The sequence below is a fragment of the Cercospora beticola genome, chromosome 7, assembly GCF_033473495.1.
Source record: "Cercospora beticola chromosome 7, complete sequence".
NCBI lineage: Eukaryota > Fungi > Ascomycota > Dothideomycetes > Mycosphaerellales > Mycosphaerellaceae > Cercospora > Cercospora beticola.
Window position 1 is genome coordinate 750,973 of NC_088941.1, and position 26,424 is coordinate 777,396.

General features: G+C 52.2%; 10 protein-coding genes and 1 non-coding gene across 11 annotated transcripts; 4 read left to right on the forward strand and 7 right to left on the reverse strand.

Annotated features, from left to right (window-relative positions):
- Positions 1–1,271: 1,271 nt before the first annotated feature.
- On the reverse strand, positions 1,272–1,682 carry RHO25_010556 (uncharacterized protein; the record flags this gene model as incomplete). Its single annotated transcript, XM_023602538.1, has 1 exon — positions 1,272–1,682. One exon carries the CDS (start codon positions 1,680–1,682, stop codon positions 1,272–1,274), a length of 411 nt encoding a protein of 136 aa, XP_023451624.1.
- A 513-nt stretch (positions 1,683–2,195) lies between these two features.
- On the reverse strand, positions 2,196–3,500 carry RHO25_010557 (uncharacterized protein; the record flags this gene model as incomplete). Its single annotated transcript, XM_023602537.2, has 1 exon — positions 2,196–3,500. One exon carries the CDS (start codon positions 3,498–3,500, stop codon positions 2,196–2,198), a length of 1,305 nt encoding a protein of 434 aa, XP_023451627.1.
- Positions 3,501–3,788: 288 nt separating this feature from the next.
- RHO25_010558 (uncharacterized protein) lies at positions 3,789–6,098 on the reverse strand (the record flags this gene model as incomplete). Its single annotated transcript, XM_023602536.2, has 3 exons — positions 3,789–5,729; positions 5,780–5,906; positions 5,959–6,098. The coding sequence occupies 3 exons, from the start codon at positions 6,096–6,098 to the stop codon at positions 3,789–3,791; spliced, it is 2,208 nt and encodes a 735-aa protein (XP_023451626.1).
- A 3,381-nt stretch (positions 6,099–9,479) lies between these two features.
- On the forward strand, positions 9,480–12,677 carry RHO25_010559 (uncharacterized protein; the record flags this gene model as incomplete). Its single annotated transcript, XM_023602535.2, has 1 exon — positions 9,480–12,677. The coding sequence occupies one exon, from the start codon at positions 9,480–9,482 to the stop codon at positions 12,675–12,677; it is 3,198 nt and encodes a 1,065-aa protein (XP_023451621.2).
- A 274-nt stretch (positions 12,678–12,951) lies between these two features.
- On the reverse strand, positions 12,952–14,808 carry RHO25_010560 (uncharacterized protein; the record flags this gene model as incomplete). The annotated part of the gene is made up of 1 exon (XM_023602534.1): positions 12,952–14,808. One exon carries the CDS (start codon positions 14,806–14,808, stop codon positions 12,952–12,954), a length of 1,857 nt encoding a protein of 618 aa, XP_023451620.1.
- Positions 14,809–16,928: 2,120 nt separating this feature from the next.
- Positions 16,929–18,560, forward strand: RHO25_010561 (uncharacterized protein; the record flags this gene model as incomplete). Its single annotated transcript, XM_023602533.2, has 1 exon — positions 16,929–18,560. The coding sequence occupies one exon, from the start codon at positions 16,929–16,931 to the stop codon at positions 18,558–18,560; it is 1,632 nt and encodes a 543-aa protein (XP_023451623.2).
- Positions 18,561–18,812: 252 nt separating this feature from the next.
- RHO25_010562 (uncharacterized protein) lies at positions 18,813–20,894 on the reverse strand (the record flags this gene model as incomplete). Its single annotated transcript, XM_023602532.2, has 1 exon — positions 18,813–20,894. The coding sequence occupies one exon, from the start codon at positions 20,892–20,894 to the stop codon at positions 18,813–18,815; it is 2,082 nt and encodes a 693-aa protein (XP_023451622.1).
- Positions 20,895–21,131: 237 nt separating this feature from the next.
- RHO25_010563 (uncharacterized protein) lies at positions 21,132–22,664 on the forward strand (the record flags this gene model as incomplete). The annotated part of the gene is made up of 1 exon (XM_023602531.2): positions 21,132–22,664. The coding sequence occupies one exon, from the start codon at positions 21,132–21,134 to the stop codon at positions 22,662–22,664; it is 1,533 nt and encodes a 510-aa protein (XP_023451073.1).
- Positions 22,665–22,757: 93 nt separating this feature from the next.
- Positions 22,758–23,555, reverse strand: RHO25_010564 (uncharacterized protein; the record flags this gene model as incomplete). The annotated part of the gene is made up of 1 exon (XM_023602530.2): positions 22,758–23,555. The coding sequence occupies one exon, from the start codon at positions 23,553–23,555 to the stop codon at positions 22,758–22,760; it is 798 nt and encodes a 265-aa protein (XP_023451074.1).
- Positions 23,556–23,952: 397 nt separating this feature from the next.
- Positions 23,953–25,605, forward strand: RHO25_010565 (uncharacterized protein; the record flags this gene model as incomplete). Its single annotated transcript, XM_023602529.2, has 2 exons — positions 23,953–24,228; positions 24,277–25,605. The coding sequence occupies 2 exons, from the start codon at positions 23,953–23,955 to the stop codon at positions 25,603–25,605; spliced, it is 1,605 nt and encodes a 534-aa protein (XP_023451077.1).
- A 363-nt stretch (positions 25,606–25,968) lies between these two features.
- RHO25_010566 lies at positions 25,969–26,040 on the reverse strand. Its single transcript has one exon. It is a non-coding gene; the product is annotated as a tRNA-Gly (tRNA).
- Positions 26,041–26,424: the final 384 nt, after the last annotated feature.

The following is a 26,424-nucleotide window of genomic DNA, read 5'->3' on the forward strand; positions in this document are numbered from 1 at the left end:
TGATTGGGTCGTTGTGTAGAAGTGAAAAGGTAATTCAATGCTCGTTCGTTGCACGAAGGTTGTGGAGAGAGTGGCTGGCAACTGCAACGCATTCATGAAAGCGAAAGCATGGCAGGTCCCACCCACACCTCGTCACATGCGTCGAGAGATGGAAGCTGCCAGTAGCTTCTATGTCCTCAGGCATCTGTAGCACTTCAACCACAAGGCTGCGGCACTTACTGGATCTTGTTCAACATTCACAGCCATTTTGACAGTCGTCTCCCGGGATCTGCAAGTCGATCCGACATGTTGTGTGCGCGTTGGTCAATGTTCGACTGTTCAGTGAACTGTGGTATCGGCGGCATGCTCCCGACGTCCGGATCGAGGTGACGTAGCTTATCCGATTGAATCGGGAACGTCTGGGAATGTTGTCTGAGGTGTCAGATCGTCCTGGTCAGACCGAACACTTCAGAACTCGATACCGTGAAGCCTGAGGAGGCCCGGCATCACCATAGAATATCCGCACCAGCACATGTATGCAGAAGTAGTATTTCGCATCGCATGGCACTGGCACTGGTAGCGTCGGCAAAACTAACCTCCGACGGGGTCCGAGCGCCATGCTTCAAAACTTCCCACGAACTTCGCGGCTTTTCCTCTTTTTCATCACATACCGCAACTATTAGACAGTGTTGCCAGCAAGCTTCTGACCCGGCGTCATGTTGGGTCTTTGGTTCTACAATTGCTGTCTTAACGATTTCGTGTTGCGCAGAAGGGAACTGTTGGTACTATAAGAGCTGGCTACGCATTTTTTCTGGTTGTGTAGGCGGCGTCAGAAGTGCCGGACATATCGTTGAAGGATCACATATCTTGTGGAGACTTTGAAGAGTCCTATTGGAATTGCTCTGCGCAATGAAAGAGCGAGTAGAGGAGAGAGGTGCATTTCAGGACATATCTGCGGCATGCTGCGACCTATGTGTTGCGCGAGCCCGTCCTACTTCTATGTTCTTGAAGGCAGTCGTTCTCAAGTTCATCTCATAGCGATGAGGGCCTCCAATCGCTCTCTGTTCATGTCCAATGTAAGTCATCTCACCGATGTACCGGCGACAGTCTGTAGTCACTGCCCAGCGTTTCAGAGGAGTTCGATGACGAACTTCAGCGCCCTTCTGGTGGCATCTTCTTGTAGCTTGCGCTTTCGATAGGACCTCGCGACTTCTCGAAACCCAAGCCTCCTTGTCATTCCAAATTCGCGGCCTCCGTTCCAAGATCGTGAGCATTCAGCATCCGCCTGTTCCTCAAGACGAAACCATCCACGTCTTGCTCCCCCTCTCCCCTTCCTCTTCCTCTCTCGCCCAATCGAAGACCTTATCCGCGAACTCGCAGAACCTCGCAGCCTCCACGTCCCTCCCAAAACGAAACAGCACAGCCGCCGAATCCGCCATCAAGTTTCCCGCAGCGTACGCACTATCCGATCTGGGCTTGCCGGCTTTGTTCGAATACTTTGACATGTCGTCCCACCACTTCTGATCTCTACGAGCTTCTGTCCAGAGGGCATTGGGAGAGGCTTCGAGGAGCTCGGCGTACCAGTCGGTGATGGTCTGGGCGGCTTTGTCGTAGCCGACGGACCAGACGCGCGCGACGATGATTTTGTAGTGTTGGATGATGAGGGACTCTTGGGAGGTGCTGTAGGTTGAGGAGGAAGGCATGGTGGGTGAGCTCGTTGCTACAGTGATGTAGCGAGGAAGGCGTGGTTGCAGGCTCGATCCGCGTCGAGGTCGTTCGCGATGGCTCTGAGGTCTCCTCTGTTAAGGTCGGAACGTTGTGTGAAATAGGGTCGGTAGGTTCTTGAACATGTGCAGAAGGCTTTATTTGTTGTGGTGTCTTTGAAATGTGAGTACCCGCGTGGCAAGCTCGAAGTCGAGTGAGGACAATGTTTCATTTGTCTTTACTTGCCTGACGTTAGGCAGGAACTAGCAACGCGCATGTGCGCCACCTTCACATGAATTCAACACCTGGATCGAAACTACAAAGGGCTCTGACTCCAATCGTCACCCAAGACTCCAGCCATGTAGACCTCGTCTTTGACAACATCGTTTTGGTCATAGTCTCGTCAAAGCTCTTGAGGCCTTCGAAAACACCAAACGCCTTTGCCAGAGCCTCTAATGCCAGCCCAAACCCAGCCTTACTTTGAGACACTTCTGAGTCAACATGTTCATATCTCATCGCTTTCTCGAGTTCACATTTCTCCCAGCTCCCACACGCGTCCTCCCGCCTGTTCGATTGCGGTCGCCGGTCAGAATGCTCGGGAGATAATCCTCATCCATCAAGCTCCTTTCCTTCGTCCTTCGCTCCTGTGCTGTTGCCCTCTCAAACTCTTTTTGATCTTCAGCGAGGATCAAATCGTGACCCCAGCCCTGCTTCCCACCACCAGTGTTCTTGCCATTCGCCGTTCCATGCACTGGCTTTGGCACACTGTACCGATTTCCTCGGTTGTTCCACTGCATGTTCTTCTTCAAATGCAACTTGAATTCCCCGTTGGCACTTGTAGAGCACGACACTCTGGTAAGTGTGGGCTGACCACATCGTGGACAGAACTGCTTGCTCAAATCTTTGCACACATGGAAGCATGCGTGGCATCGAAGAACGTACGTCTTCAAGTTCTTGATTCGCGACATCGAAGGCGATAGCAGGTTCAAGTTGATTTGCAGTATCACGTTCTGCATGGCAAAATCCGAAGTCAGGACTCCGACTTGCATGGTCTTTGGTTCTGGAGTCTGCGCTGTTGATGCTCCGGCATCTTCTGCTTGTTTCTTCTTGAGGTTCGAAGGTGTGATCCAGCCTTCAGAGTCTGAGTCTGATTCTGATTCAGCCTGATCTTCTGCAGAGTTCTGGGCAGAGTCGACTTGTGGAGCATCAGGAGATGCGACAGGCTCGATCGTCTCCAAATCTGCATTCTGCAGCTCAGCAGTTATTTCCTGCACAGAATCTGTGGCTTCTGTAGCTGCCGCTTCGGTTTCTTGCGCCACTGATTCGGGCTGTGCGTCAATTGCTTCATCGCTTCCCTTCGCCACTTCAGCAGTCTGCTCTGTGACCGGCTGCTCGGCCTGAGTTTCCACGCCTTCTTGATTCTCTGTGGTCTCCTTGGTCGGCGGTGCACCATTCAACCCTTTCTGCCCAGGCACCTTCCGTAACCTCCAATCGCCTCCGTTCCGTTCACACTCGATTTCGTAAGTCAAAGCAATAATCTGCACGTCAGGCTTGCTCAATACCGCAAGATCACCCGTTTTGCGCGCAAAGTCAGTCACGAACTTGACACTCGTCGGGTTCGGCGACCTGATTTTCAGGAAAGGCTTCAGGGTAGTTTCGACTCGAAGCCGAGTAGCTGCATCCTTGATTTCTGAGATGATGGCAGGAACAGTGACTAGTTCCTCGGCTTGACTCAAAAGTGTCGATACAGGAGGCTCGTTCTTGATAATAGCGCCAGTGTCTAGCACGACCGTGTGCACAGGTTTAGTTGTCGCCATGTTGTGTCGATGTCGCATGCAACTTTGACTCGCCGCTTTGGAACTTTTTTGACGTGCCAAGAGTCTAGCCTTGGCAAAATACGATGCTCATCGAATAAACCTATGCGAAGATGTTTGAGAAAGCGTGAAGGGCACATCTTAAAATTGAACTGGCTCATTCAGTAGCTCTGCTCAAGGCCACCAGTATCAACATTCCAGCTTCTCTCGACAACGCCATCACGCCGCCCTACCCAATGATATATCATCGCTCGTCAAGCACATTAGCATCTGAACAAGTGCATGCAACATTTAAAAACCACTCCTATGCACCAACGTCCCTCCTCTTCGAAACTGTATACTCTCCCGCCTCACTAGTACTTGCAGCGCTCGGTTCAAGCTCTGCTCGCTGTAGTTCTTCCTTTCCACGAATTCTCGCCGGAGATTTGCCAACGAAGATGTGTAACCCACAGGTAATCTTCTTCGCAGCTCTTCCTCGACTTTGTGAACTTCCTCGACAAGTTCTCTGTTTCCGCCCAGTCCGAGAGCTGATGTATCGCCACCTGCAGACATCACAGCGTCCATTGTCGATCCCAGGAAGAGCCGGATGGCCTCGTCAACGTGCTTCTCTGTTGCGATAGGCTGAAGTTCAATCTTCGCCAGTGATTCCGTAATACGGACTAGAGATTCTAGTTGACGCACAGTAATGGGAATGGAACTTCGCTGGTTGGCGTCCTGCTCAGCTCTTGCCACTTGTCTTCGAATCGACACAAAGTGTGAGGATAGCTTTTCTGCGGCTTCAGGGGAGAGTCGCGGAGCACATCGCGATTTGGCGTAGCTGATGTATCGCTTCATCTTCTCGACGGGGATCTCAGCATGCACTTGTTCTTGCACGCCTTGACCGCCCATATGGATGCCCATGACGTGCTTTGCGATTGTCTCGTCTCGGTTTCTGTCGTGATCGTCGCGAACGATGAAGATGAGATCGAAACGTGAGAGAATCGTTGTCTGGAAGTCGATATTCTCGCCAGGGGATTTGAGGTCGTCGTATCGCCCGAAAATGGGATTGGCTGCAGCGAGAACTGACGTTCGCGAGTTCAAGATCGTCGTGATGCCGGCTTTGGCGATCGAGATGGTCTGCTGTTCCATAGCTTCGTGAATGGCTACTCGATCTTCGTCGCGCATTTTGTCGAATTCGTCAATGCAAACCACGCCGCCATCCGCAAGAACCATGGCTCCGCCTTCCAGGTAGAATTCGCGCGTGTTGGTGTCGCGCTGGACAGAGGCTGTCAGACCTGCTGCCGATGAACCTTTGCCCGAAGTGTACACTGCGATTGGCGAGCACTTCTCCACGAACTTGAGAAGTTGCGACTTTGCTGTACCTGGATCACCCAAGAGAAGCACATTGATGTCTCCTCTCAGTTTCATCCCGTCCGGCAAAATCTTCTTGCTGCCACCCATGAGCAGACATGTAATAGCCTTCTTGATATCGGCGTTGCCATAGATGGAGGGCGCAACGCAGTCTGCGAACAGATTGTATATGTCCGGTCGTCGCGACATCTCCAGGAACTCTTGCTCCTCCTCTTCGCTGAACTGAATGCCCATGCCTGTGGCTTGGTTCTGCGAGCCATCGGTCTGCAGACCCACAGCACGAAGGTATGGGTTTCTGATTGCCACTGCTCCGCTGTTCTTGCTGTTCTTCTGACTGGCGTAGATGCTGAACACACCCATCACGACACATCTTGTTCCTGGCACCACTCGATTGGCGAGATAACGGTCAGCGCTGACCAGGATATGGCGAGGCAATTCACCAACAGGCACATCGTCCGGCGCCTCCTGCAGCTTCAATACTTGCTGATCAATGAATTGTGATTTCTCGTGCACGACAAAATATGGGTCTAGTGGGCATTTGTCGCCGCCGTCGTCTGGCGCCTTGATTCTTCCACACGTTCGCGGCAGTGTGATTCCCGAAAAGCCAGACGTGACTGGGATGTTGGTCTCGTGCTGGCAGTTTCGGCACTGAATGTGAACGGCGGTGGCTTTGGAGCTGAGTGTGCTGGCACCGATGACGATACCGGGTATTCGGACGAGATGTGATACGTTCGTCGCTGTGAGGCCTCGTATCGAAGTCTGCGAAACGGAGGAGTGAATCAGGAGTTGGTGCTCCGGGAGAGCTTTCGCGAGGTCGAGATCCTCCTTGCTGCGCGAGGGGTAGAGGATGCGTTGTGTGCAAGTCTTGAGCGCTGCTTCGAACTGAATTATGTCAGCTAGGTGAATGCAGGCGGTCGAATGCTGCTGCGTACGATGGGTATGATCTCTCCAGGCTCGTTGTTCAGCCGATTCGCAAGCTCTTCGTTGAATGCGATCAGATGCGCGATGTCGATGTCGCAGTAGTATTGCTTGGACAATACATTCTCTCGTATTTGGTCACTGAGACATGTCAGCGCTCCTCTTGTGCCGTCCATATAGGACCACAGCATACCGGTAGATGTAGTTGCCGTCGAGGTGAAATTCTAGCACGAATGCGACGAGCTCTTTCTGAATCTGCTTGTTGGTGGAATCTCCGTTGACGCTCTGCTCCTCGCCGAAGAGACTGAGCGTATACACTGATTGCCGGTCCATTGTGCGGTGTTTGTGCTGTGGGTTGTAGCAGAGATGCGCTTCGCCAGGCGCGGGACAGAAACCAATCTCGGCGCCAAACGAGAGAAGACGCGCTTTGGCGACAGGTTCGCGTCTGAGTGGCAGATGTCGTGGTTGGTCTTATACGCAAGATTATGCGGCCGCCTCCTCCGCATTGCGGGCATCGCCGTCGATGCCAGTGTTCGAGTAGGTGGGAGTGTATCGAATGAGAGTATTTGCTCGCTACCATGGCTTCGATGTCCTCTTCCGACGGCAAGTCAACTGTGGTAGTCCATGACCACGGCTTTAGCCTCTGAGGATCGCGCGTAAAGTGTTCGCATTGGCGGCCGGAACGTAATCCTGCGACCTTAGACTTCACTTTGCTACTTTCACATCACAATCCCTGCCTCCAACATCGAAAGCTTCCTCGCCGTCTTACGCCTCAGCCCAATTGAGCACACAACCACACACCTGCTCCGGCACCCGGATCGCCGGAATTTGGAGAGACTACAAGTCCGCAGCCCTGCCCGCGTCGTTGGTGCTACTGAAGAACATCAGCATCTATAACCATAAAACTATACGCGGAACCCACGGATATAAGCTCAACTTTGGACCGCGATATTCTTTTGGCTAACTCCGCCAGATATCTAACGGACTGGATGCTCTCATTCACACTTCGAGCAGCCTCAGCCAATGACAGCCACGTGGAGAATGGGCTAGATTCGGTCGTCGGAATCGGTATGAAAGCCCATGAATCGATATATGGCCTGTCTCGCGTTCTTCATACGCAGTCAGACCGTCGTAACCGTCGTATCTGGACATTGGACAAAAAGTATCAAGTTCTTGGCGCTCCTCCCATGGCCGTCTATCCTGTCCCGTGTAGCTTGTTCCTTGCTGGATTTGCTACGACTTCCGGTGCCGTCTAAGAAGTAGGCAATACCTCAATGTCGAATGTAAGTACTGGTTCATCCGATGACTAACACTCGACACTGTGCGATTCGATTCCGTCTCAGCGCCCTGTCTCTCTCTAGTGCGACATTAGGCCATCGAGCCGTGTCGACGATGTTGCCAATTGAGAATGCTGCTCCATGATACTAGGCTCCTTGGGCTTACCCCTTGTGTCTGGCCGCAAAAACAATCAGACTCGGCCGGATACGATGTCTTGAATGCTTACAAGAAATGCTCCGCATGGTTGGCTAGACAAGAACGAAGTCGAAAATCTGATCCAACTGGACGAAGTCTGTTCACCATGCGAATTCTCGTGTCGGGAGTGCACTGAGGAGATTGTACAGAAATAACACGGCTGAACAGGTTGTCGATGCCATCTTCCAGCTCTTCCGCTGACATGCGACCTGCATCGGGCACGGAGCGCGGTGTAGTGACTGTTCTCGCAAACACATAAAAGGCGAGAAGTGAGAGCAGATCAATCAAGAGCCCAGCCTCCATCATCTCAAGTTGCAACACAATGCGTTTGCCATACCTTTCCGTTCTCAGCCTGGCCCTCCATTTCTCGACCTGGGCCTTTGCTATACCTGTCGAATCCGGTGTGCTGGGCGACACGAATCTGGACCCGAATAATTGAACGGATGAAGCTGTTCATACCGCTCTTGTGAAACGCAAGACTGCCAGTATGTTCACGATTGGAGTGTGTCGAGGCATACGCACTCGACCGCGAGGTGGAGTTTGGAAATTCGACCAAGGTGAGCGGAGCAAGTCCATCTCCTCCACTGAGTCACAAGCAGCTTTCCCATTGCTCGAACTATCGACTAACGTAAGCGATTATTGCAGCCTACTGCAGCCGCGTCGGCCAGACAGGCTCTGATCAAGCATACGTCGTGACCTGTGCAGCGAGCAACGACCAAGCCAACACGCGCGAGGTCGAGGGAAATTGTCCCGGTGACTCGAAATGCCTCCAACGCAACGGCGTGCACCAGTTCAACGAAGATGTCACAGACATCTTTTGCGTTGACAGAACTCAAGTTCGTGAATGGTTGATCAAAGTTGGAAATCAAGCCACATATACCATTCCACATCTGACATCAGTGCGGATTCGCACTTTTGTCAGAAACAAGTGATTTACAGTCTTGTGTGCTCTTCCTTAGCTAAAGGGTAAGGCGACACGGCAACCTGCATAATATAGCAAACCAGGCACCCGTCAAAGATACGGCAAGCCAAAACAGCTACGCAGAACAGCCTCTAGTCGTTCGAAACCTGCTCGGGACAACACCTCCTGTCATGGCATACATGGCTTAGGGGGAGAGTTGGAAATCAAGCCACATATACCATTCCACATCTGACATCAGTGCGGATTCGCACTTTTGTCAGAAACAAGTATCAATTCGAAACACGGGCCGAAACCTATCACGGAGTGTTCTGCTGGCTTCAACAATAATGGGCAGCGTACAGGATCCGTGGAATTAGTCACTAATGTTCTAGACTCAACGCGGCACAACCTGATCTCTCCTGCGGACAATTACTTCCAGATCAGTGGCGTCAGGGTGGGCAAATCGGCTGCGAATGGAATCGTGGATTCTGGGCTCTTTGACTTGAGGGCTCATTCAGCTGTACAGGTGAGCTATCTTCCCCAGCTTCGTGCACGCAACGGATATGTCAATAATGAATTGTGCACAGGCATGTGTGACTGGAAAAGTCGGGCAGATCTTGCGGGCCATTACAGGGCGGATATACGAGTGAGATCGAAAGTGCTTGGTGTAGACGATGGTTGTATTGGGAATGGTGCTTGGAATGGCTTGCTTGATTGTATCCGGAGTTAGTGCTGCGAACTTTCCGCTGTATTCGAGTTTAGCGACCGATGTTGAGAAATTCATGGACACGGATTCGCCCGAAAATACCCTCATCGCTACAGATGATGTCCAGATAGTGAGTGCGTGTCGCAGCTGATGATTGTGAGCTTGGTCGGTGACCTTACACTGTACTATGGAGAGACAACTTCTCAAATAGCGTTTGCAAGGTTTCGTCGCGTCGGCACCACCCGTCGGCGGAAGCGGCTCAAAAGGATCCGGCGCTATTGACGAGCTACCCGAGTAACGTGGCAGCTGCGTCGTGATGGAGGTGTAACTCGGCCGCTACATTTCGTTATCAACGGCCAACAGTCTATGTAACATCACCACCCATTCCGCCACCTGTACCATAGCCCTGCGTCTGTACATATAGCACCTCCTCCGACACCCCGCCAACCCTCATGCGGTCGATCACGAGCACCGGCTGGACTGCGTCTCCCTCTCGGCCATGTCGTCTGTCTTCTCGCCAGACAGTCCCAATGCCGGCTCCCCAAGCTCAGCGCGCTCTGCTTTCCCATTTCCTGCCCAGGATGGATCACGACCGGCATCGAGTAGACTGCGAAGGGGGAGCTCTGTCAGCACTATGTCCGCGGGCTCCATAGGCGGCGCGCTAGATATTCAGAGTCGAAGGGGCAGCGCTGTTCGAGAAACGTCCCAAAATGCCATATCGACGTTGCTGCAACCGCCTATAGTGCGCACCGGTCTTCTTCCACATACAGCGGCCCAAGCAGCCGCGACGGGCTTCAAAGCACCCACGACGAAGGATATTCCTCCTGTAACGTTGACAAATGTGCCTCACGTGCCACCGGAGAACTTTCGTGAATATTTAAATCGCATCGGGCCACTGTTCGAGAGCTTCCAGAGAGGAAGGGCAGAAGCAGAGCAGCCAGCATGGTTGAAGAAGGACAAGGATCTGGAGAAAGCGGAAGCATTAGAGAGGAGGCTGAGCAGGCAAGATGGTTCGGCACCCCCCACACCCATCATCACGAGGCAGAGCTCTACCGGCGCACTGTCTCCCGTAGAATCACCAGGCCCTCCTCGAAGGAGGTCATCAGCACAGTTCAGGCGAAATCGCAACGAGCCCACACCCTTGTCTACGATACCGAACGTATATTTCGACGAAGACTTTCACCTCGAAAATCCTAGGACATTCGATGTTGTTTCAGAGCGCTCAGAGATTGTGCGGCCTCCGCCAGGCTCGCAACCGACTCCTGCTGCGAATGGTGCCGCACAACTGCCTCGAAAGACCCTCGCCAATAATGCTATTCTGCAGGAGAAGCTCAGTTGGTACATGGATACCGTCGAGGTGCATCTCATTAACAGCATTAGTACGGCGAGTTCTGGTTTCTTCGCTGCTCTGGGCTCTTTGAAGGAGCTTCAGACGGAAGCAGAGCAAAGCGTAGCCAAGATTCAGGGATTGCGCGAGGATCTCAAGAAGTTGGATCAAGAGGTTGCGGTCTCTGGGCTGGAGGTCGCGGCAAAGCGGAGGCGGCGAGAGAACGTCCGAAAGCTGAGAAGAGCCACGGCTCAAGTGCAAGACGTGGTGGAGAACGTGAAGAGGGCAGATGAGCTGGTTGATCGTGGTGCATATGACGAGGCTGCAGATCAGATGGATCGTGTTGGAAGACTAGTATGCGGACAACAGGAACCCGGGCAAGAGCAGCAGGAGCTCTTGGATCTGCGTCCGCTGAAAGCACTGCAGGGGCTGGACTCTGGTCTTCAAGAATTGCAATTGCGGATAGGCACCGGTTTTGCACAGCGCTTCACGGCAATTTTGATCGACGATCTACGGCAGCATGTCCAGAAAGTGCCCAACAGCCATACTCTGAAACGATGGTCGCGACAGCGAGGCATCCCACCCACGTACATGGAGACGGACGAGAAATTCCGCAAAGATCTCTTATCGGCGTTGACCGGGCTAGCGCGTGTCGGGCATACCGCACCAGCAAGTTCCAAGTACCGAGACGACGTTAACAAGGAGGTCAAAGCCATCATCCGAAGATTTATGCCCAGCAGCAGTGACGACGACGCAGACAGCATGGTTTCGACGTCCACTACAATGTCAAGAGGCGGAGGGAAGCGCAGTCAGCAGGAGAAGAGTCTTGTCCTTGCTCGTAACTTAAAAGCTCTGGACCCCGAAGACGCAGAGAAGCTATTGATCAATGTATACACATCAATAGGGGAAGCGCTTCGAAGAGTATCAACTCAGACGAAAATTCTGCTGGACGTCACAAGCAGCATGGACGCTCCGGAGGCCAAGTCTCCAATCTCACCTTCAGGCTCATCGCAACAGCCCATTCTGGACGGGAAGCTTGCCAATGGCACTGCGTCAGAGACTCCAGCCACGGTACAGGAACAGCTGTCACAAGCTCTCGATATGTCTAGTCTGCTGGGACAAGCCGTAGACACCGCCCAATCGCAAATCACAAGGGTCCTAAAAGTCCGTAATGAACAGACGATTCGGTTGCCTAAGGCCTTGTTCCTGCGATACTTCACGCTGAACCGGCTGTTCGCCGACGAATGTGAGGCTATAAGTGGTAGGGGTGGTACTGCATTGAAAGGCATCATCAACGCGCAGATCTCTGGATTCGTCCAAGTGCTGGGGACTTCGGAGACTGAACGTATCGCTAATGTACTGGACAGCGACAACTGGAATGCAGAGGACTTTAGTGATAAGCAGAGCGAGCTTCTGCAGCGGATACTTGCGTCCATGACTAAGGATCCTCCCGAGTGGCTGCAAAGCACAGCGACGATCTGGGAGGATTACGCTCCTGCTACAGCGCAGACTAATGGCATCAGTGCCGGTGAGTCTGCTTCTGGGACTACGGTGAACGGCACAGCTGCCATTGCTGGAAAAGCTGCAACCGCAAAGCCAGCCTACATCGACGAAACACGCTTCATCCTCGTCTCCAGTGCGTCTTCGCTCCTGGAAAGCATCGACATCTTCCTCTCCCTCACCGCTGCTATCCCTAGCATGACACAGCAGATTGCGACGTCGCTTCTGGAAGTGCTTCGAACATTTAACTCGAGAACGAACCAGCTTATCCTAGGTGCTGGTGCTACAAAAATCGCAGGCCTGAAGAACATCACCACCAAACATCTTGCGCTCGCATCTCAGGCTTTGAGCTTCGTAATTGCTCTCATACCATACATGCGTGAATGCGTGCGCCGGCATCTGCCTTCTGGTCAAGGCAGTATTTTGGCCGACTTCGACAAGACCAAGCGTCTGTATCAAGAACATCAGTCAGGCATACACGACAAGTTGGTGGATATCATGGCTTCTCGATCTACATCACACGTCAAAGCCATGTCCAACATCGACTTCGATGCAACTGCTCCTGAAGACAGACCAAATGCATATATGGAGACTCTGACCAAGGAGACTGCAACGCTGCATAGGGTGCTCTCGAGACATCTATCAGAGATCGACGTGAGTTTGATCATGCGACAGATCTTTACCGCGTACAAAGAGCAGTGGACAAAGGCCTTCGGTGACGTGGACGTCAGGACTTCGGCGGGTGGGAAGAGGCTTCTTCGAGATGCAGAAGCTCTCGAGGCACGACTTGGGAAGCTTGATGGCTTCGAAGCTATTGGAAAGGAACTCGTTGCTGTGGTAAAAGCTAAAGTCTCTGTTGAGTTCGATATGGAGGAGGAGGCGAAGAAAGAAAAGGAGGCAAAGAAGGTACCCGAAGTCTCTGAGATCAAGACAAATGGCGAAGCCAAGGCTGAAGAGAAGAAGGCAGAGAACGCCGATGTAGCTGTTGAGCAGGACAAGAAGTAGTACTTTCTAAGACTCGATAGTAGAAGACAATGCAGAAGTGTGCCACTGTGGGTTCCTCTGGGATCATTTCACCTCCAGTTCGACGATCGGAGCATAGCAGCTGTCGATTTGCACCACAACACAATGACCACCATGAGTCCCAGCAATACCGGAGAGCGAGAATCTGAAGACACTGAAAATATGAAGAAGTTCAAACAATTACTTTTGACTACGTTGCGATGCACGAACACTCTCATCTCCCAAACAATGCGGAACAATCAAACAAGAAAGGGCCTCAAGAATCCCAAATCGCTCCGTAAGCCGGAACCTTTCTCTTTTCCAAGTTGTAAACAATCTCATGCGTGACGGCCGGATTGCTGATTACAATCACGGCCTCAGCGTCGAAATCCTGGTAGGCCGCGTAGGTCACCTTGACCAAACTTGGCATGTCTTCCTCTTTGTAGCTGGTCTTCTTTGTATCGATGATAATGGCGTCTTTGTCAGCTCGGAGGATGTTCTGAATGTTGGACTTTCCGTAGCCCTCTAGAGGAAGACGGGCAGACCATACGATTCGCATTGCCCACTCGGGATGGACGTTGATGAAGGAAAGACAGGGGCCGATTCCGCTGCCTGTTGCGACGAGGACGATACGTCGGAAGACCTTGGCGATGCGTGCTACACCGAGGGCTGGCACGCCGCGGGTCCAGAGGTATTGAGGCGGATTGTCGACGAGCTTCTTGGTCCAGTCGCCGTTGTTGGCCACGAGGACGGAGAAACCGGGTTGATTATCTGGCTCTGGGATTGTGGCGAATTTGTGGTTTTCGACAAGGGGTGCGCCGGACAGGGCGATACCTGCGCAGGTCGGAAGGACTTTGTTGGTGTTGAAGTGGAGCTGGGTGGCGTGCGTGGAGAGCTTTTCCGCTACAAAGGTAACCTTGCGGAGGAAGAGCCAGGGGTAGATGAGCAGGAGTGTCGTGGCGATCAACATCCAGAATGATGGAGTCTTGACGAGAAGTATGCCGAGGTTCTGGGACTCCGTGGCGGCATCCGATGCACTGATGCAGAACAGTTGAACCCAGAAAAATGCGACTGTTGTCCATCCGGAATATCGATGCATGAGCTCCCACTGGTTATGGAAGCGTGCTCTGAACCACGGAATGGAGCCGATCGTGAGGACGCCGAACATCAGAAGAATGATGACAGAGGTGGCCAAGACGATATACTTGTACGCTGCGTTGCTTGCTGGCCAGTTTTGCACCAGGACGGCGAAGAAGATGTACCATCCCATCGAGGATACTCCGCAAGCAGAATGCACGCCTCCATGGCAATAGATCTTGGCTGCGTGTCTTCTGACCTGGACCGACCAGGAGTGCGGAAGACTGAGCACGCTGCGGAACAGCATGTTGATGCAATGTTCTTGCCTCATCATTTGAGCTCCCAGGATATTGGCGGATACTGCTGTCAATGCATCGGCGTAGGTGAAAATCTTCTGCTGGCCCTTGACTCCAGCCACCACCGCGAAAGCAATGATAAGGATCATGTTGATTGCGATGACGGTCGCGAAGAGCCTTTGATAGACGGCAAAGTGACGATAGCGGATCTGGTTGTGTGTCTCGCCATGTCGGGGCTCGGGCATTGGATATTCGTCCGCGAGTTGTTGGAGCTGCTCTTTCGCAGCGATGTGGTCGTCCGCGCAGTCCAAACGCTCGATTCCAAATTTTGCACCGATTGAGTCTGCTGGTCGACCTTCGGCGCCGCCAGAATGTTCCTGGCCTCGAGTCACGCCGGTGATGATGTAGCGATACGTTCCTAGACCGTGGCTCTCAATTTTGGCGAGAATCTCGTCTGGCGAAGGGACTTCCGCGATCGAGACACCAGAAGATGCTATCGAGAAGTCGGAATGCCCGCGATCTGCCCTCTGTGGTCGAGAAGACCTCGATCTGTGTCGGTGGAGATGTCCGCTGGGCGCCACTGTAGCTGGACATGGTTCCTGTACTTGAAGGCCGGCTTCAAGTTGTGCTGGCGTTGGCTCAACGTCTTGGGGCTGCGGCGCTCCAGGCGCATATGCATGTGTTGAATGCCGTAGAGAGGACAGGAATGTTCTGTCTTGCGTTTCCATCATGTTTTCGTGGGCAGTCGTTGGTCTGGACATTGTGCGTTTCTCCCTAGCACCTCTTGTGCTTCAGGGACCTATTCCCGACTGCGTCAGTGGAAGTGCCAACGGAAATTTTTCCTTCGTTGATGACTCGATGAACGTTCGTGAAGGGAGCAAGACAAAGAAAGCTATCGAGCAAGGTTCTGTGAAGGTCGAGTCTCGTTCAGGTATGGCAGACTTGAGCACGAGCGAAATTGATGATTCCATCTCGACAGGAGCCGAGTTCCGTGGCAGTATAAGAAAGAAAAGAGATTAGGGGAATGCCGGAAGGACAAAGTCACCCGAAGGTCAAAGACTTTCTTCCCGTGCACAAACGCGTACTCCTGCACCCCACACAAATAACAACTTTGTGCCGCATAGTCTGCATGGCGATGCAGGACGAGTGGATTTTCCCGAAATAGGATCGAGTCCTGCGTGATTGGTGGTTCATGACTTCAGCTGATCAGCTCGCCTCTACAGCCGCAACTTCGAAGTACGCACACTGATAGACGCCGCAGCCTGAAAGTATGCATACCCGAGAACGTTAGTATCGGCTGTGCTGAGCGTTAGCGGGCTGGTCTAAATATGGCTTACTCCATCATTCACTGGAGGGTGCATTGTTGATCGCCACTAGTGAGGCTATCGTTCGAGGCGGCCCAGCGAGGCTGTATGCCAGATGTCGCGACAAATACCTCTCCACGCACGTTCACGCGTCCCGGAGCAATGGAAACAGGCGCCTCAGTGGAGTCGGTGGCTGCGGAGTATGGCTCGTATGTGTTACATAACCAAGCATACAAGCTTAAATTGACGTTCCTGTCGCCTGATGCGGTATGTGGCTTGCACCGTCCGGTTCTTGTCGGTGCTTTGAATACGATTAGGGCCAAATTACTCGAGGTTGGAACATTTCGGGAGTTGTGACGGCATCAAGGACTGCCTGTTCTCGGATCAGCTTTTTCGCAATGGCTCATTTTCGCTGCCGATTGCCCAATGTCTTCGGCCAACATTTGCTATGGCCTTAGCTAAGCAAGGGACGTCCATTCGCTCGGCGATCATCGACGATTTTGCTCCTAGAAAGTGGTGCAGTGGGCTGCGCAACAGCTGGTCAAATGAGGCCAACACAAGCGAACACACGGCACCCCATACTGGCTGCAATCGATAGCCTTCATGTCCACGAAGAAAACACACCGGGCGGCCTCGGCCCACAGAACGCACATGCTCGGCATCAAGATGTCAGCTTACCCGGTCATCAGTTCATTGACACCCAGTCGATGGTTGCCGTCGCCTCGTGATCGTGCCGTTAAGTAGTGTGTTGGACTATTGGGCTGTTGGGCTGGATCCTCAGTTGTCATGGTTGTGTACGTGCAGCCTTCCACTGAGCATGCTTTTGTCGTCGATCACGGAAAAGCCAGTCTCCCACATGCTATCGAGCGTTCAGCCCCGATGCCGCAGTATGCGCTCCAATTCGAATCCTGCAGCACTTGTCGCCTTGTTAAATCCTGAAGGACCTGGCGCAGCCTCGGACTGGTGTGGTGGGCTGGCAGGTCGGCATTTCGCTGAGGTATAAGTCACGATTGTGTCGGCTCTGTTTGACACTATGCATCGTTACTTCTGGGTGCCCACTCATCATTACCTTTCCTGGTCCATCCCTCAGAAATTGGGTCATCAGAATTCTTTGTCAACCAAGAAGATTCACTATCACTTATAATTTATGCTGCCCTTTGTCCGAATGTTGAGTGGCGGTCTGACCATTACGGACTCGAGCTCTCGGCATACAATAGCCTTGTGTGCCACACCGAAGATTAACTCGCGAAAACGAAGTGATTATGGCTTTTCTACAGTGCTCTTGCAACATATTAGCAACTCGAGACTTCAACTTCTACCATTATACGTCGAACGACGCTAGATCTGACTGCAGACTCACTCACGAACTTGATCGCCGTCTCTCCAAAATACGAAAACATCAATTACAAGCCCCAGGATTCGAAGATCCACCTTCACTCCGAGTATCACTCGTACGCTGGCCGTACTTGTTTGCCAATCTCTGGCCAGGTGGGGAACTCGCTGCAGTAATTATGGGGCGAAGATATTCAGCTCACTTGGGGAGCAGAGGCTCTCAGAAACCCAATCCCTTCCCTACGATGAACATCAACAACACTGGAGAAATGCCAGCCTGTACAGTCGGCAGTGCCAATGTCGTACAATTCGCATTCTCTGGGGACTACAATCCCCGTCAACCAGTACTAATCGACGCTGAGAACCCTGCTCGATTCATCACCAAAGAGTGCGCCCTGCAATTGACCGCAAGTTTGACAGGCGCCTTCCCGAGAAACTCCACCGTCTGTCTTGCGATTCCAAACGACATCACATATCCTGTCATCTGTATGGGAATTTGGACATCGCAATGTCGTTGGACGGGGGTCAACCCAGCGTATTCGACGCCTGAATTGAAGCATCACTTTACGGTATCGGAAACCAAATACGTGATTGCAGGAGAGGAGCAACTCGAAAAAGTCCGCAAGGCGGTTCAAGACACCAACATCGAGATCATCCTCTTCTCCGACCTCCTTGAGTCACGACCGGCAAAAGGGCAAGAGGTCTGCGCAGTACGTCCAAACCCACGAGACGATACTGTGCCGCATAGATACCGATGCCTCCACGAGCTACAACGAACGACTACCGCCGCTAGATTCTACGATGCGATCGATGCGATCGATCCAAACTCCATCGCATCCCTTTTCAGCACATCTGGAACTACTGGCCTACCAAAAATGGCCGCTCGGCCTCACAAGTCGCTCGTTCTCGAAGCCGCTGCTACGAAGGACAACCACGAAGCGAAGCCATACCAAGTCCGACGACTGTTCTGCACTCCAATTTTTCACGCATTCAGTACTGGAGAAATGGTCATCAACAGTCTACGCCTTGGTCAGCCGACCTACTACATGAAGCGCTTCCATCCATCAGCCTTCCCAAAGGCAATCGAAGACTACAACATCACCGAAACCTTCGCACCTCCGCCGCTCATCCTGAAACTCGTCGAGGACTCGAGATCCCACTCCCAGATCCAATCCCTTCGAAACATCTACTCAGGCGGTGCACCTCTCGTCCCCGAACTCAAGAGCCGCCTCGATGCCATCTACGACAATAACCCCAGCGGTCCACCGCGAGTCACCCAAGTCTACGGTATGACAGAAGGTGGTTGGTTCACGACGTTCAAATACGATGAGCATGACACCACAAACTCCATTGGTCGTCCAATCAAAGGCTACGAGATCCGCGTTGTAAATCGCGAAGGCTTCAAAAGCTTCGAAGGCCGCCAAACAGGAGAGCTTCTCGTGCGCGGTCCGATGCTCATGACCAAGTATCTCGGAAATCAACAAGCCACCGTCGATGCATTCGAAGACAGCTGGCTGAAGACAGGCGACGTGGGCTACATCGTCGACGGCAAAGTCTACCTAGTCGATCGCTGCAAAGACTTGATCAAAGTGAACGGCTTTCAAGTCTCTCCGACTGAACTCGAGAACGCTCTCTTGTCTTCTCCAGACATCGCGGACGTGGGAGTTGTGGGTCATGGATCGGACACGAACGAGCATCCTGTTGCTTTCGTAGTCGGCGCGAACCCGCAAGTCACACCGGAGGAGATCAAATTGCGTCTGAGAAACCAGCTTGCTAGCTACAAGGTCTCAACGCTGGAGGTCAAGTTTGTTGAATCTTTGCCCAAGTCGATTACTGGCAAGATTCTAAGGACGGAGTTGAGGAAGTTGTGCTGTTAGGTTCTTGTTCGGAGGAATTTGTGACTGGAAAATTGTTTGGAATAGGGGCTTGTGACACGGGAGCATGGACATGACCTTCGGTGGCTTTTGTTTCACGGTACAATGAGTTTTTATAGATAGAGAAAGCAGTATGACATTGTCCTGCAGTACAGTGCCGTACTCCCACATTTGCTCTCAGTGCTGCGCCTACACGGAAACTGATTCTATTCGGGCATTGACGTCCCACTTGTCCATTACATCGCCTATCGTGGTCTAACCAGCATGTCCCTCATCATACGCCGCTACACCGGGCGCTCTGACCTTCTTCTGTGCTCTCTTGTTTGCCTTGCCATGCTTCTTGCTCAGTTTCAGATCTGCTGGATCGATGTTGTTCTCCAGCGCCGTCATCTCCTTCAACTTTCTCCCTGACATCTCTTTCCCTTGCTGCGAGTACTTGTAGTGGAAAGGCCTCACGACATTTCCGCTACCTTGCCCAGCTTTGAAGAACTCCTTGTCGAGGCCAGCACCCTTCTTGCCCATCACATGGGGCATAGATGACAGCTCACTCGCCTCGTCCATCAAAGATACGTCTTCGGTTCCGGCGATGGATGTGATATCCTGTGCTGCCAGTCGTGCTCGGCGCTTTTGAGGCAAATGCGCCAAGTCGTACAGCTCGCGATTGAAGTGCTTCGGGTCCATTTGTGGCTCCGGAGGTGGGTGGCAGAATAGTAGCTTGCCCTTTACATAGTCTTTCAATACTGTCCGCGCAGCGCGAGCCTCATCAGGCTGTCCGAGACCTTGTGTCCAGAACCCTCGAGCCCTCGCGAAAGATCGAAGAACTTCCTCGCCCGTCTGCAGTCCAGTTCCTCCTTCTTCCAGTGGTCTGGTTATAATCTTCATACCATATAGCGCCTCCAGGTAATGCTGAGGGATGCGCTGGGCCAACAATCCAGCAGGTCCTGTGTACTCTCGGAGTTGATCAATTGGCAGAACACCAGCGAGAACGAGCTCTGCTTTCGTAGTGGCAAAATTGGGGAACACGAGACCTGGACAATCACACAATATCACCTTGTCGGATAAGTGAAGAGTTTGAAAATGCTTCGTCTTTCCAGGGGTGGCAGAAACCGAAACTTTCTTCGCGCCAAGAAGGGCGTTGATTGTAGACGACTTTCCCACGTTCGGATATCCTACAAGTCCGATGGCCGTCTTTCGTGTCACAGCATCCTTGTCTTTCGGTGCTGCTGGCGAGTGCTGTAGGAAGAGTGCTTCGAGATCGTCTGTGGTCAAGATGCGGGTCTGTTCTTCAATGGACATCTGCTGTTGCGGCGGCTCCGGGATCGGATACGGTTCGTCCACACTTTCCTCATCTGACCATTCCTCCTCGTCGTCTTGTTGATCTTGCACCCTTATCTTCTGTGCTTGCTTTGCGAGCTCGTCGACATCGGCCTCGGGGTCAATCTCTTCTTCGACGTCGTCCTCATCTAGCTCATCTGAAGAGTCATCATCCTCTTCTTCAGCATCTGAGCTCTCGTCTCCTTCTGATCCAGCTCTGGCCTCGTTCATCTCCTTTGCCAATTCAGCCGAGAAGAAGCGGAAAGCAATCCCCTTGGCATGAAAGTACTCTGCCCATAATCTCCTCTGCTCAAGTGTCATCATATCTGCCTTGTTGATCAACAACAAGTTTCGTTTCTTTCCACCATCCAGCTCTTTCACATATTTTTCGAGATCCTCGCAGCGATACAGCAATGGGTTTCGCGCATCCACAATTTGAACGACCAAGTCTGATCGTTCCACAACGCGCCACAGCTGCCGCCACACTTCCAAATTTCGCTCGAAGGGTGTCATGAGTAAATCATCGACTTCTTGGACCTCGGCCAGTCCTCGCCTCCATTCCAGCAGGCTTTCCCTCTCGCGCGCGTCCAACTCCATTGCGGTGGTGTCCTTATCCCATTTCGGTCGTCGTGGAACTGTCAAGCGTGCCCGCTTGGCATTCTGCTTTCTCAGCACACCTCTCTCTTCCGCTGCACTCAGCAAGTATGGGTTCTTTTGATCAGTATGGATGATCTTGACATTGTTCAACTTCTCCGCCGTGAAATCCGTGCCAGCCAATTCTGCCGTGCTCAAGAACTCGTCGAGAGCGCCTTGCTCCGTGACCGAGCGCATCTTGACCCATTCAGCCTCCTTCCGCGAGTTGGTGACATATTCGACTCCATTCTGGTCCTTGCGCACAATACTGCCGTCATTCTTTTGCCGCGCACTGCCCTTGTGCATGTTGGTGTTCTTTCCTTTCCCGAAACGATCGTTCATGAGGCTGTTGCCGAGCCCGACGGCATTCTTGCTCTTTGCTAGGACCATGCTGGGCAATCGGAATCTGGTATGGTTGTGTGGAGGAGAGGAGGAGCAGAGAGAAGAAGCACCGCAGTTTACTTCTTCACATGATTTGATAAGCGACCCTGTGACGCATGGAGGGGCGCTTTTTGACGCGTCAACTTTGATGGGCGGTACGCCAAGCATTTGATTAACTTCTCAATTTTTTGGACAAAACTTCCCGAGATCAATCACCAAGACGACTTGCACGTGGAATCGCCCAAGATGCCTCGCCAGCGCCCCTTCTCCAAGCAGAATGCGATCAAACTCGACTTGGTCCATCGTGCCCAAAATGACCCGCTCATCCACGACGAAAATGCTCCATCCATGGTCCTCGTGGAGCGAGGTCAGTCACGGCGGCCTACGGAAGACGACTATGCATACTCCGCTGCAGGCTCCGTGTACTCGGGCGCTTCGTTCAAATCGTACAGATCGCAGAAGACGAAGCAGCGAGGGGAGTTGGAAAGCGAGTTTGGCGACAATGTGAGGAAGAACGAAGGAGAGGCAGCACAGCACGGAGTCTTCTACGACGATACCCAATACGACTATATGCAACATATGCGAGATCTGGGCGGAATGGGCAGTCAATGGGTTGAAGCGAAGCAGCCAGATGACAAGAAGAAGGGAAAGCAGAAGTTGGAGGACATGCTGGCAGACAGTCTGCACTTGGACGACGCGAGCAGTGTTGCGAGTAGCACTACGAGCAGCATTGCACGCAGTCTGTTCCCCGAGGAGATTCTTCCCAGCGAGTTTGTGACGAAGCGAACGTACCAAGATCAGCAGGATGTGCCGGACGACATAGCAGGCTTCCAGCCTGACATGGACCCACGATTGCGGGAAGTTCTGGAGGCCTTGGAGGATGAAGAGTATGTGGATGACGATGAGGACATCTTTGGCGAGCTCACAAGAGACGGGTATGAGGTGGAACGGGACGAGTGGGAGGGAGCAGTGGAGCAATCGTTTGACGACGATGGCTGGGAGAGTGACGATACCATCAAAGCGCCTGCCAGTCCGCGAGAAATGCCCCGCGAACTACGGCTGCCCGATGGGGTGGAGTTGGGAGATGGAGAAATCGCTCTGCCTCCTGAAGATCCGCAGGCCCAGCCCACAGCGGACCCGGCAGCTGGCGGTTGGGATTTCATGAAAGAGCATAAAGCTACCAAGAAGGTAGCGAAAGCTGAAGCACCAGAACCTTCCTTCAACAACGCCTCTCTGATCTCTTCCCTTGCTAGCGGCAGGCACAAGAAGAGGAAAGGCGCCATGACCAACCCAAGCACATACTCCATGTCCTCGTCAGCTCTCGTCCGGAAAGATGCCCTACGAACGCTCGATGAGCGCTTCGACAAGATGGAGAATGACTATAGTCTGGCTGAGTTCCCCGAGGATGAAGAAGATGCGTACAATGCCGACACGCAATCGATGGCATCGGGTATGTCCGGAATGACTGGTATGTCCTCTGCCTCTCGAGTAAGTAAGGCGTACAGCACGGCCTCTGGCATGAGTGGTGTAAGCGGGATTTCCAGCTACTCGCGTGCCAACGACGAAGAGGCGCCCAAGCTGGTGCGGTCCGACTTCGACGGCATGATGGACGACTTTCTCAGCTCGCACAACAAGGCCGGCAAGTATGGCCAGAGAGTGAGGAGAGGTGCGCCAAAAAATGGCATGGAGCAGCTCGACGAGATCCGGTCTGGTCTTGGTCCGGCAAGATTCGGCAGCAAGACGAAACCGAAGAGCCACGTTCCAGTAAAGATCGGTTGATGCGCTCCTGTCTCCTCCTTCTGCATCCACTTTTTGATTGGCATTTCCATAGATACCCAGGTAGCGTTATTGTAGGCCGCACATGGCAACGCATCATGAATTGAAGATCCTCGAATACAGTAGTTCGTGTCTTCCCATCCAAAGATCCATCGTCGGAACTGTGACCACCGCATCGTCGTGCTCCGTTTTCGAATAGCATTCAATGCAACTGCGAATGATGTCCTGTAGCTTCACACTCGCAAGTACTGCCTGGCTCTGATAAGGTCCCATAACACTTGCTCGAACAGCAGCTGACAAAACAGCTTTTGCATGATTGAGCAAGAAGAGATATGCGGTGTCATGCGCGCCGAGATTCAAGGCATTAGCGACTGCACCAAAGAGAGGCGCAAAGTGCGCTTGTAGTTGTAGTCCAAAGACATCTGGAGCATTGTCTTTCATCTGAGCAGCAAAGCTCATCACTTCCTTCGCTGCAAGACTATTCGGATCACAAGAAAGTGACAATGCTCTCTCCCAAATTCCCAGTATGGCCCGTCCCTGCGAGACCGAAGCCCGACGAGCTACTGTACAGGGCGTACTGGCGTCCATGTCATTGTCCAAGTCGGGGAGTCTCGAGGGGTCATGGTAGGCTGTGAGTACATAGGGCAGGGACGTTGAGGCAATATTGTGAAGAGATTGCTCAAGGAATGTGTCGAAGGCTGATAGCTTGACGGTCGTGGAAGACTTGGGGCCTGAGATATTATGATGTGCGAGGAAAGATTCTAGGCCGGAGCTGAAGGCAAAGGAGCCTAGTGGTAGAGCAGAGTCTGAGAGAAGCAGGAGACTGTGGAGAGATGGATTGATGGAGAGAGTTGAGGTCTTTGCGGCGAGATCTTGGTCCTCTGGGAATGACATGTTGATTCCGAGGGCTCAGGTGCTTTCAGCTATCTTTATCGTTCATTATTTTGGCGGTACTTGTCGATGTGTACGATGTCAACTAGTGAGCAGTCTCAAGTAAAGCGCAAATTAGCTGACAGTAGCCGCTACAGCCTGCCGTAGCAACGATATCGGCATGCCTTGCCAAGATCGATAGGCCAACGCCGATTCCCGGTTCGAGCCTCCCTCCGCCGCCCCTCCTCGTGTAGGCCACAGCATCATCGCTCACGGCCAACTCAGAGCTAAATGAGGCGGCTAGTAACATGCAGGTAAAGTAGCGACTGCTTCAACTTCCTTGTAATATCATAGCTTCGCAGCATTCGCATACCTACATTCATTTCCACCCATTTCTGTGCAATAACACGACAACATCACAATGCCAACCCAGTGGGAAGCAATCGCTCAGAGAGCTCGACAAAAAGTCGTAGACGATATACCAACAGAATGGAAGATCCCTCAGGACCAGTTGCCTGGCGATGATGTGACTGATGTTACTGGTATACCTGCCACGTGTGGCATTCTGGACCAGCAGGAATTGGCCATCACCGACTCACTGGCGACTGAGATTGTTGCAAAGATCGCACAAGGATCATGGAAAGCAGAGGACGTGACCAGAGCATTTTGTAAACGGGCGGCCATTGCTCATCAATTGGTAAGTTGTGAGAATGCATCAGATTGCTTCGGTAGCTGAGAAGACCAGACGAATTGCCTTACTGTCATCATGTTCAACGATGCTCTACAGCGCGCAAAAGAGCTCGATGCAGAGTACCAGAAGACTGGAAAGGTGACAGGACCTTTGCATGGATTGCCAGTCTCCATCAAGGACAATTTCAACATCAAAGGCTACCCATCCTCTGTCGGCTTTTGTAGCTGGGCTGAAGAGCCAATGCAACAGGATAGCACGATCATCACCACTCTGAAGTCCCTCGGCGCGGTTCCATATGTGAAGACCAATGTACCAACTGCCATGATGATTGCCGAAACTGTCAACAACTGCTACGATCGCACAGTAAACCCTCGAAATCGTAAGACTACATCAGGAGGTTCGAGCGGTGGAGAGTCTGCACTTTTGGCTATGAATGGGTCGGCTTTGGGTGTTGGAACAGACATAGGAGGATCATTGCGCATTCCTGCAGCTTGCACAGGCACTTTCACACTCAAGCCATCGTTAGGACGATTTCCGCATTTTGATGCGAGATCTGGTTTAGCTGGGCAAGAAGCCGTTGCAAGTGTGCATGGTCCCATGGCAAGAAGTTTGGCAGATCTTCGTCTGTACGCTGAGACTGTCGTTGGCACGCAGCCGTGGACGAAAGATCCAAAGTGCATTGAAATTCCTTGGAGACAAGTTGAAATCAAAGCGAAGCCAAAGATCGCAGTACTTTGGGATAACGGCTTGGTCAGACCGACGCCGCCAGTAACACGAGCGTTGAAGGAGGTTTCCGAGAAGCTCAAAGCGAAGGGCTACGAGGTCATTGACTGGACAGCTGAGGATCATCCCGAAGCAGTCGAGCTGCTGGGCAGATTCTTCGTTGCTGATGGCGGCAAGTCCGTAGAGAAAATCCTCGAAACAGTCGGAGAGCCCGTCAGACCTGAAATGGAACCCTACAAACAAGCACAAGAAATCGGAACGTACGACCTCTGGCAACTTCAGAAACAAAGAACAGCACTCGCAAAGCGTTATCTGGATCGATGGAATGCCGTTGGAGGATTGGATGCTATTCTTGGTCCCACGACACCGTACGCTTCGCCAAAGAATGGTCAGTTCAGACATGTTGGTTACACTGGCGTTTTCAATATTCTGGATTATAGTGCGGTGTCTTTCCCTACCGGTGTAACAGTGGACAAGTCCAAAGATCTGGCAGACACTAGTGTCCAGGCCCATAACGATATTGATGCTCAGACGCAGCGAGAGTACGATCCTGAGGTATCGCATGGCTTGCCAGTGAGCTTGCAATTGACTGGTCAGCGATTGCAGGAGGAGAAGATATTGGCCATTGCTGAGAAGGTCCTGAGTGACCTGCAGTCATAGTCTTGGACACTGCATGGCCGATAGGGCAGCAGGTGCAGTCGTCTCATAGCCTGAGATGGCGACCCAGGCAGATGGTCAGCCAGACAATTGCCAATTGCGTTGCGGATAAAGAAGAGACGCAAGTCTACAAAGAAAAAGGTGCCATACTTTCACTTCATGAGTACACCATCTAACCTACCTTCACATCCCCACTTTGAGTCCTGTGGCACTGCTACTGCAGCAGGAGTGTTGCAGCTACTACATTACAGTCCAGAGACGACTCGCGTATCCTCAAAACGGCACATTCTGGCAGCCGATTGGAGATACTGGTGACCACCAAAAATATGATTTCACCTCAAAAATGATGTTTGGACACTGTTTCGATGCATTAACAGGGAATCGAACCCTGCCCTGCTGCTTGGAAGGCAGCAATCCTAACCACTAGACCATTAATGCCGAACTTGCTTTAAGGATGTGAGAGAAAATGCAAATATGTACCTAAATAGATTTTAAGAGTGAGCGATAGTAGCACTCTCCACAGTTATCCAGCAGGCTAGGATACAATTAAAGCAATCAGTCCACTCTATAAACTATCTCTTCAGCCGTCCGGATGCTGAAAACGAATGAAACAGCCAGAGATTACCAGCATTTCTGTCTTGGCATGTAGTCGAACACCCCAGCTCCAATCCCAGCAACCAACATGTCTTGAAGCAGCAGAGTACAACAACAGAGACTCAGATAGAAACTAAGACTCAGAAGTGCGAAACTTTGAGGAATCGTCAAGTACGTGGTCCAATTTTCCAAGGTTACTCCTGATCGGACAACTTTAAGTATGTGCCG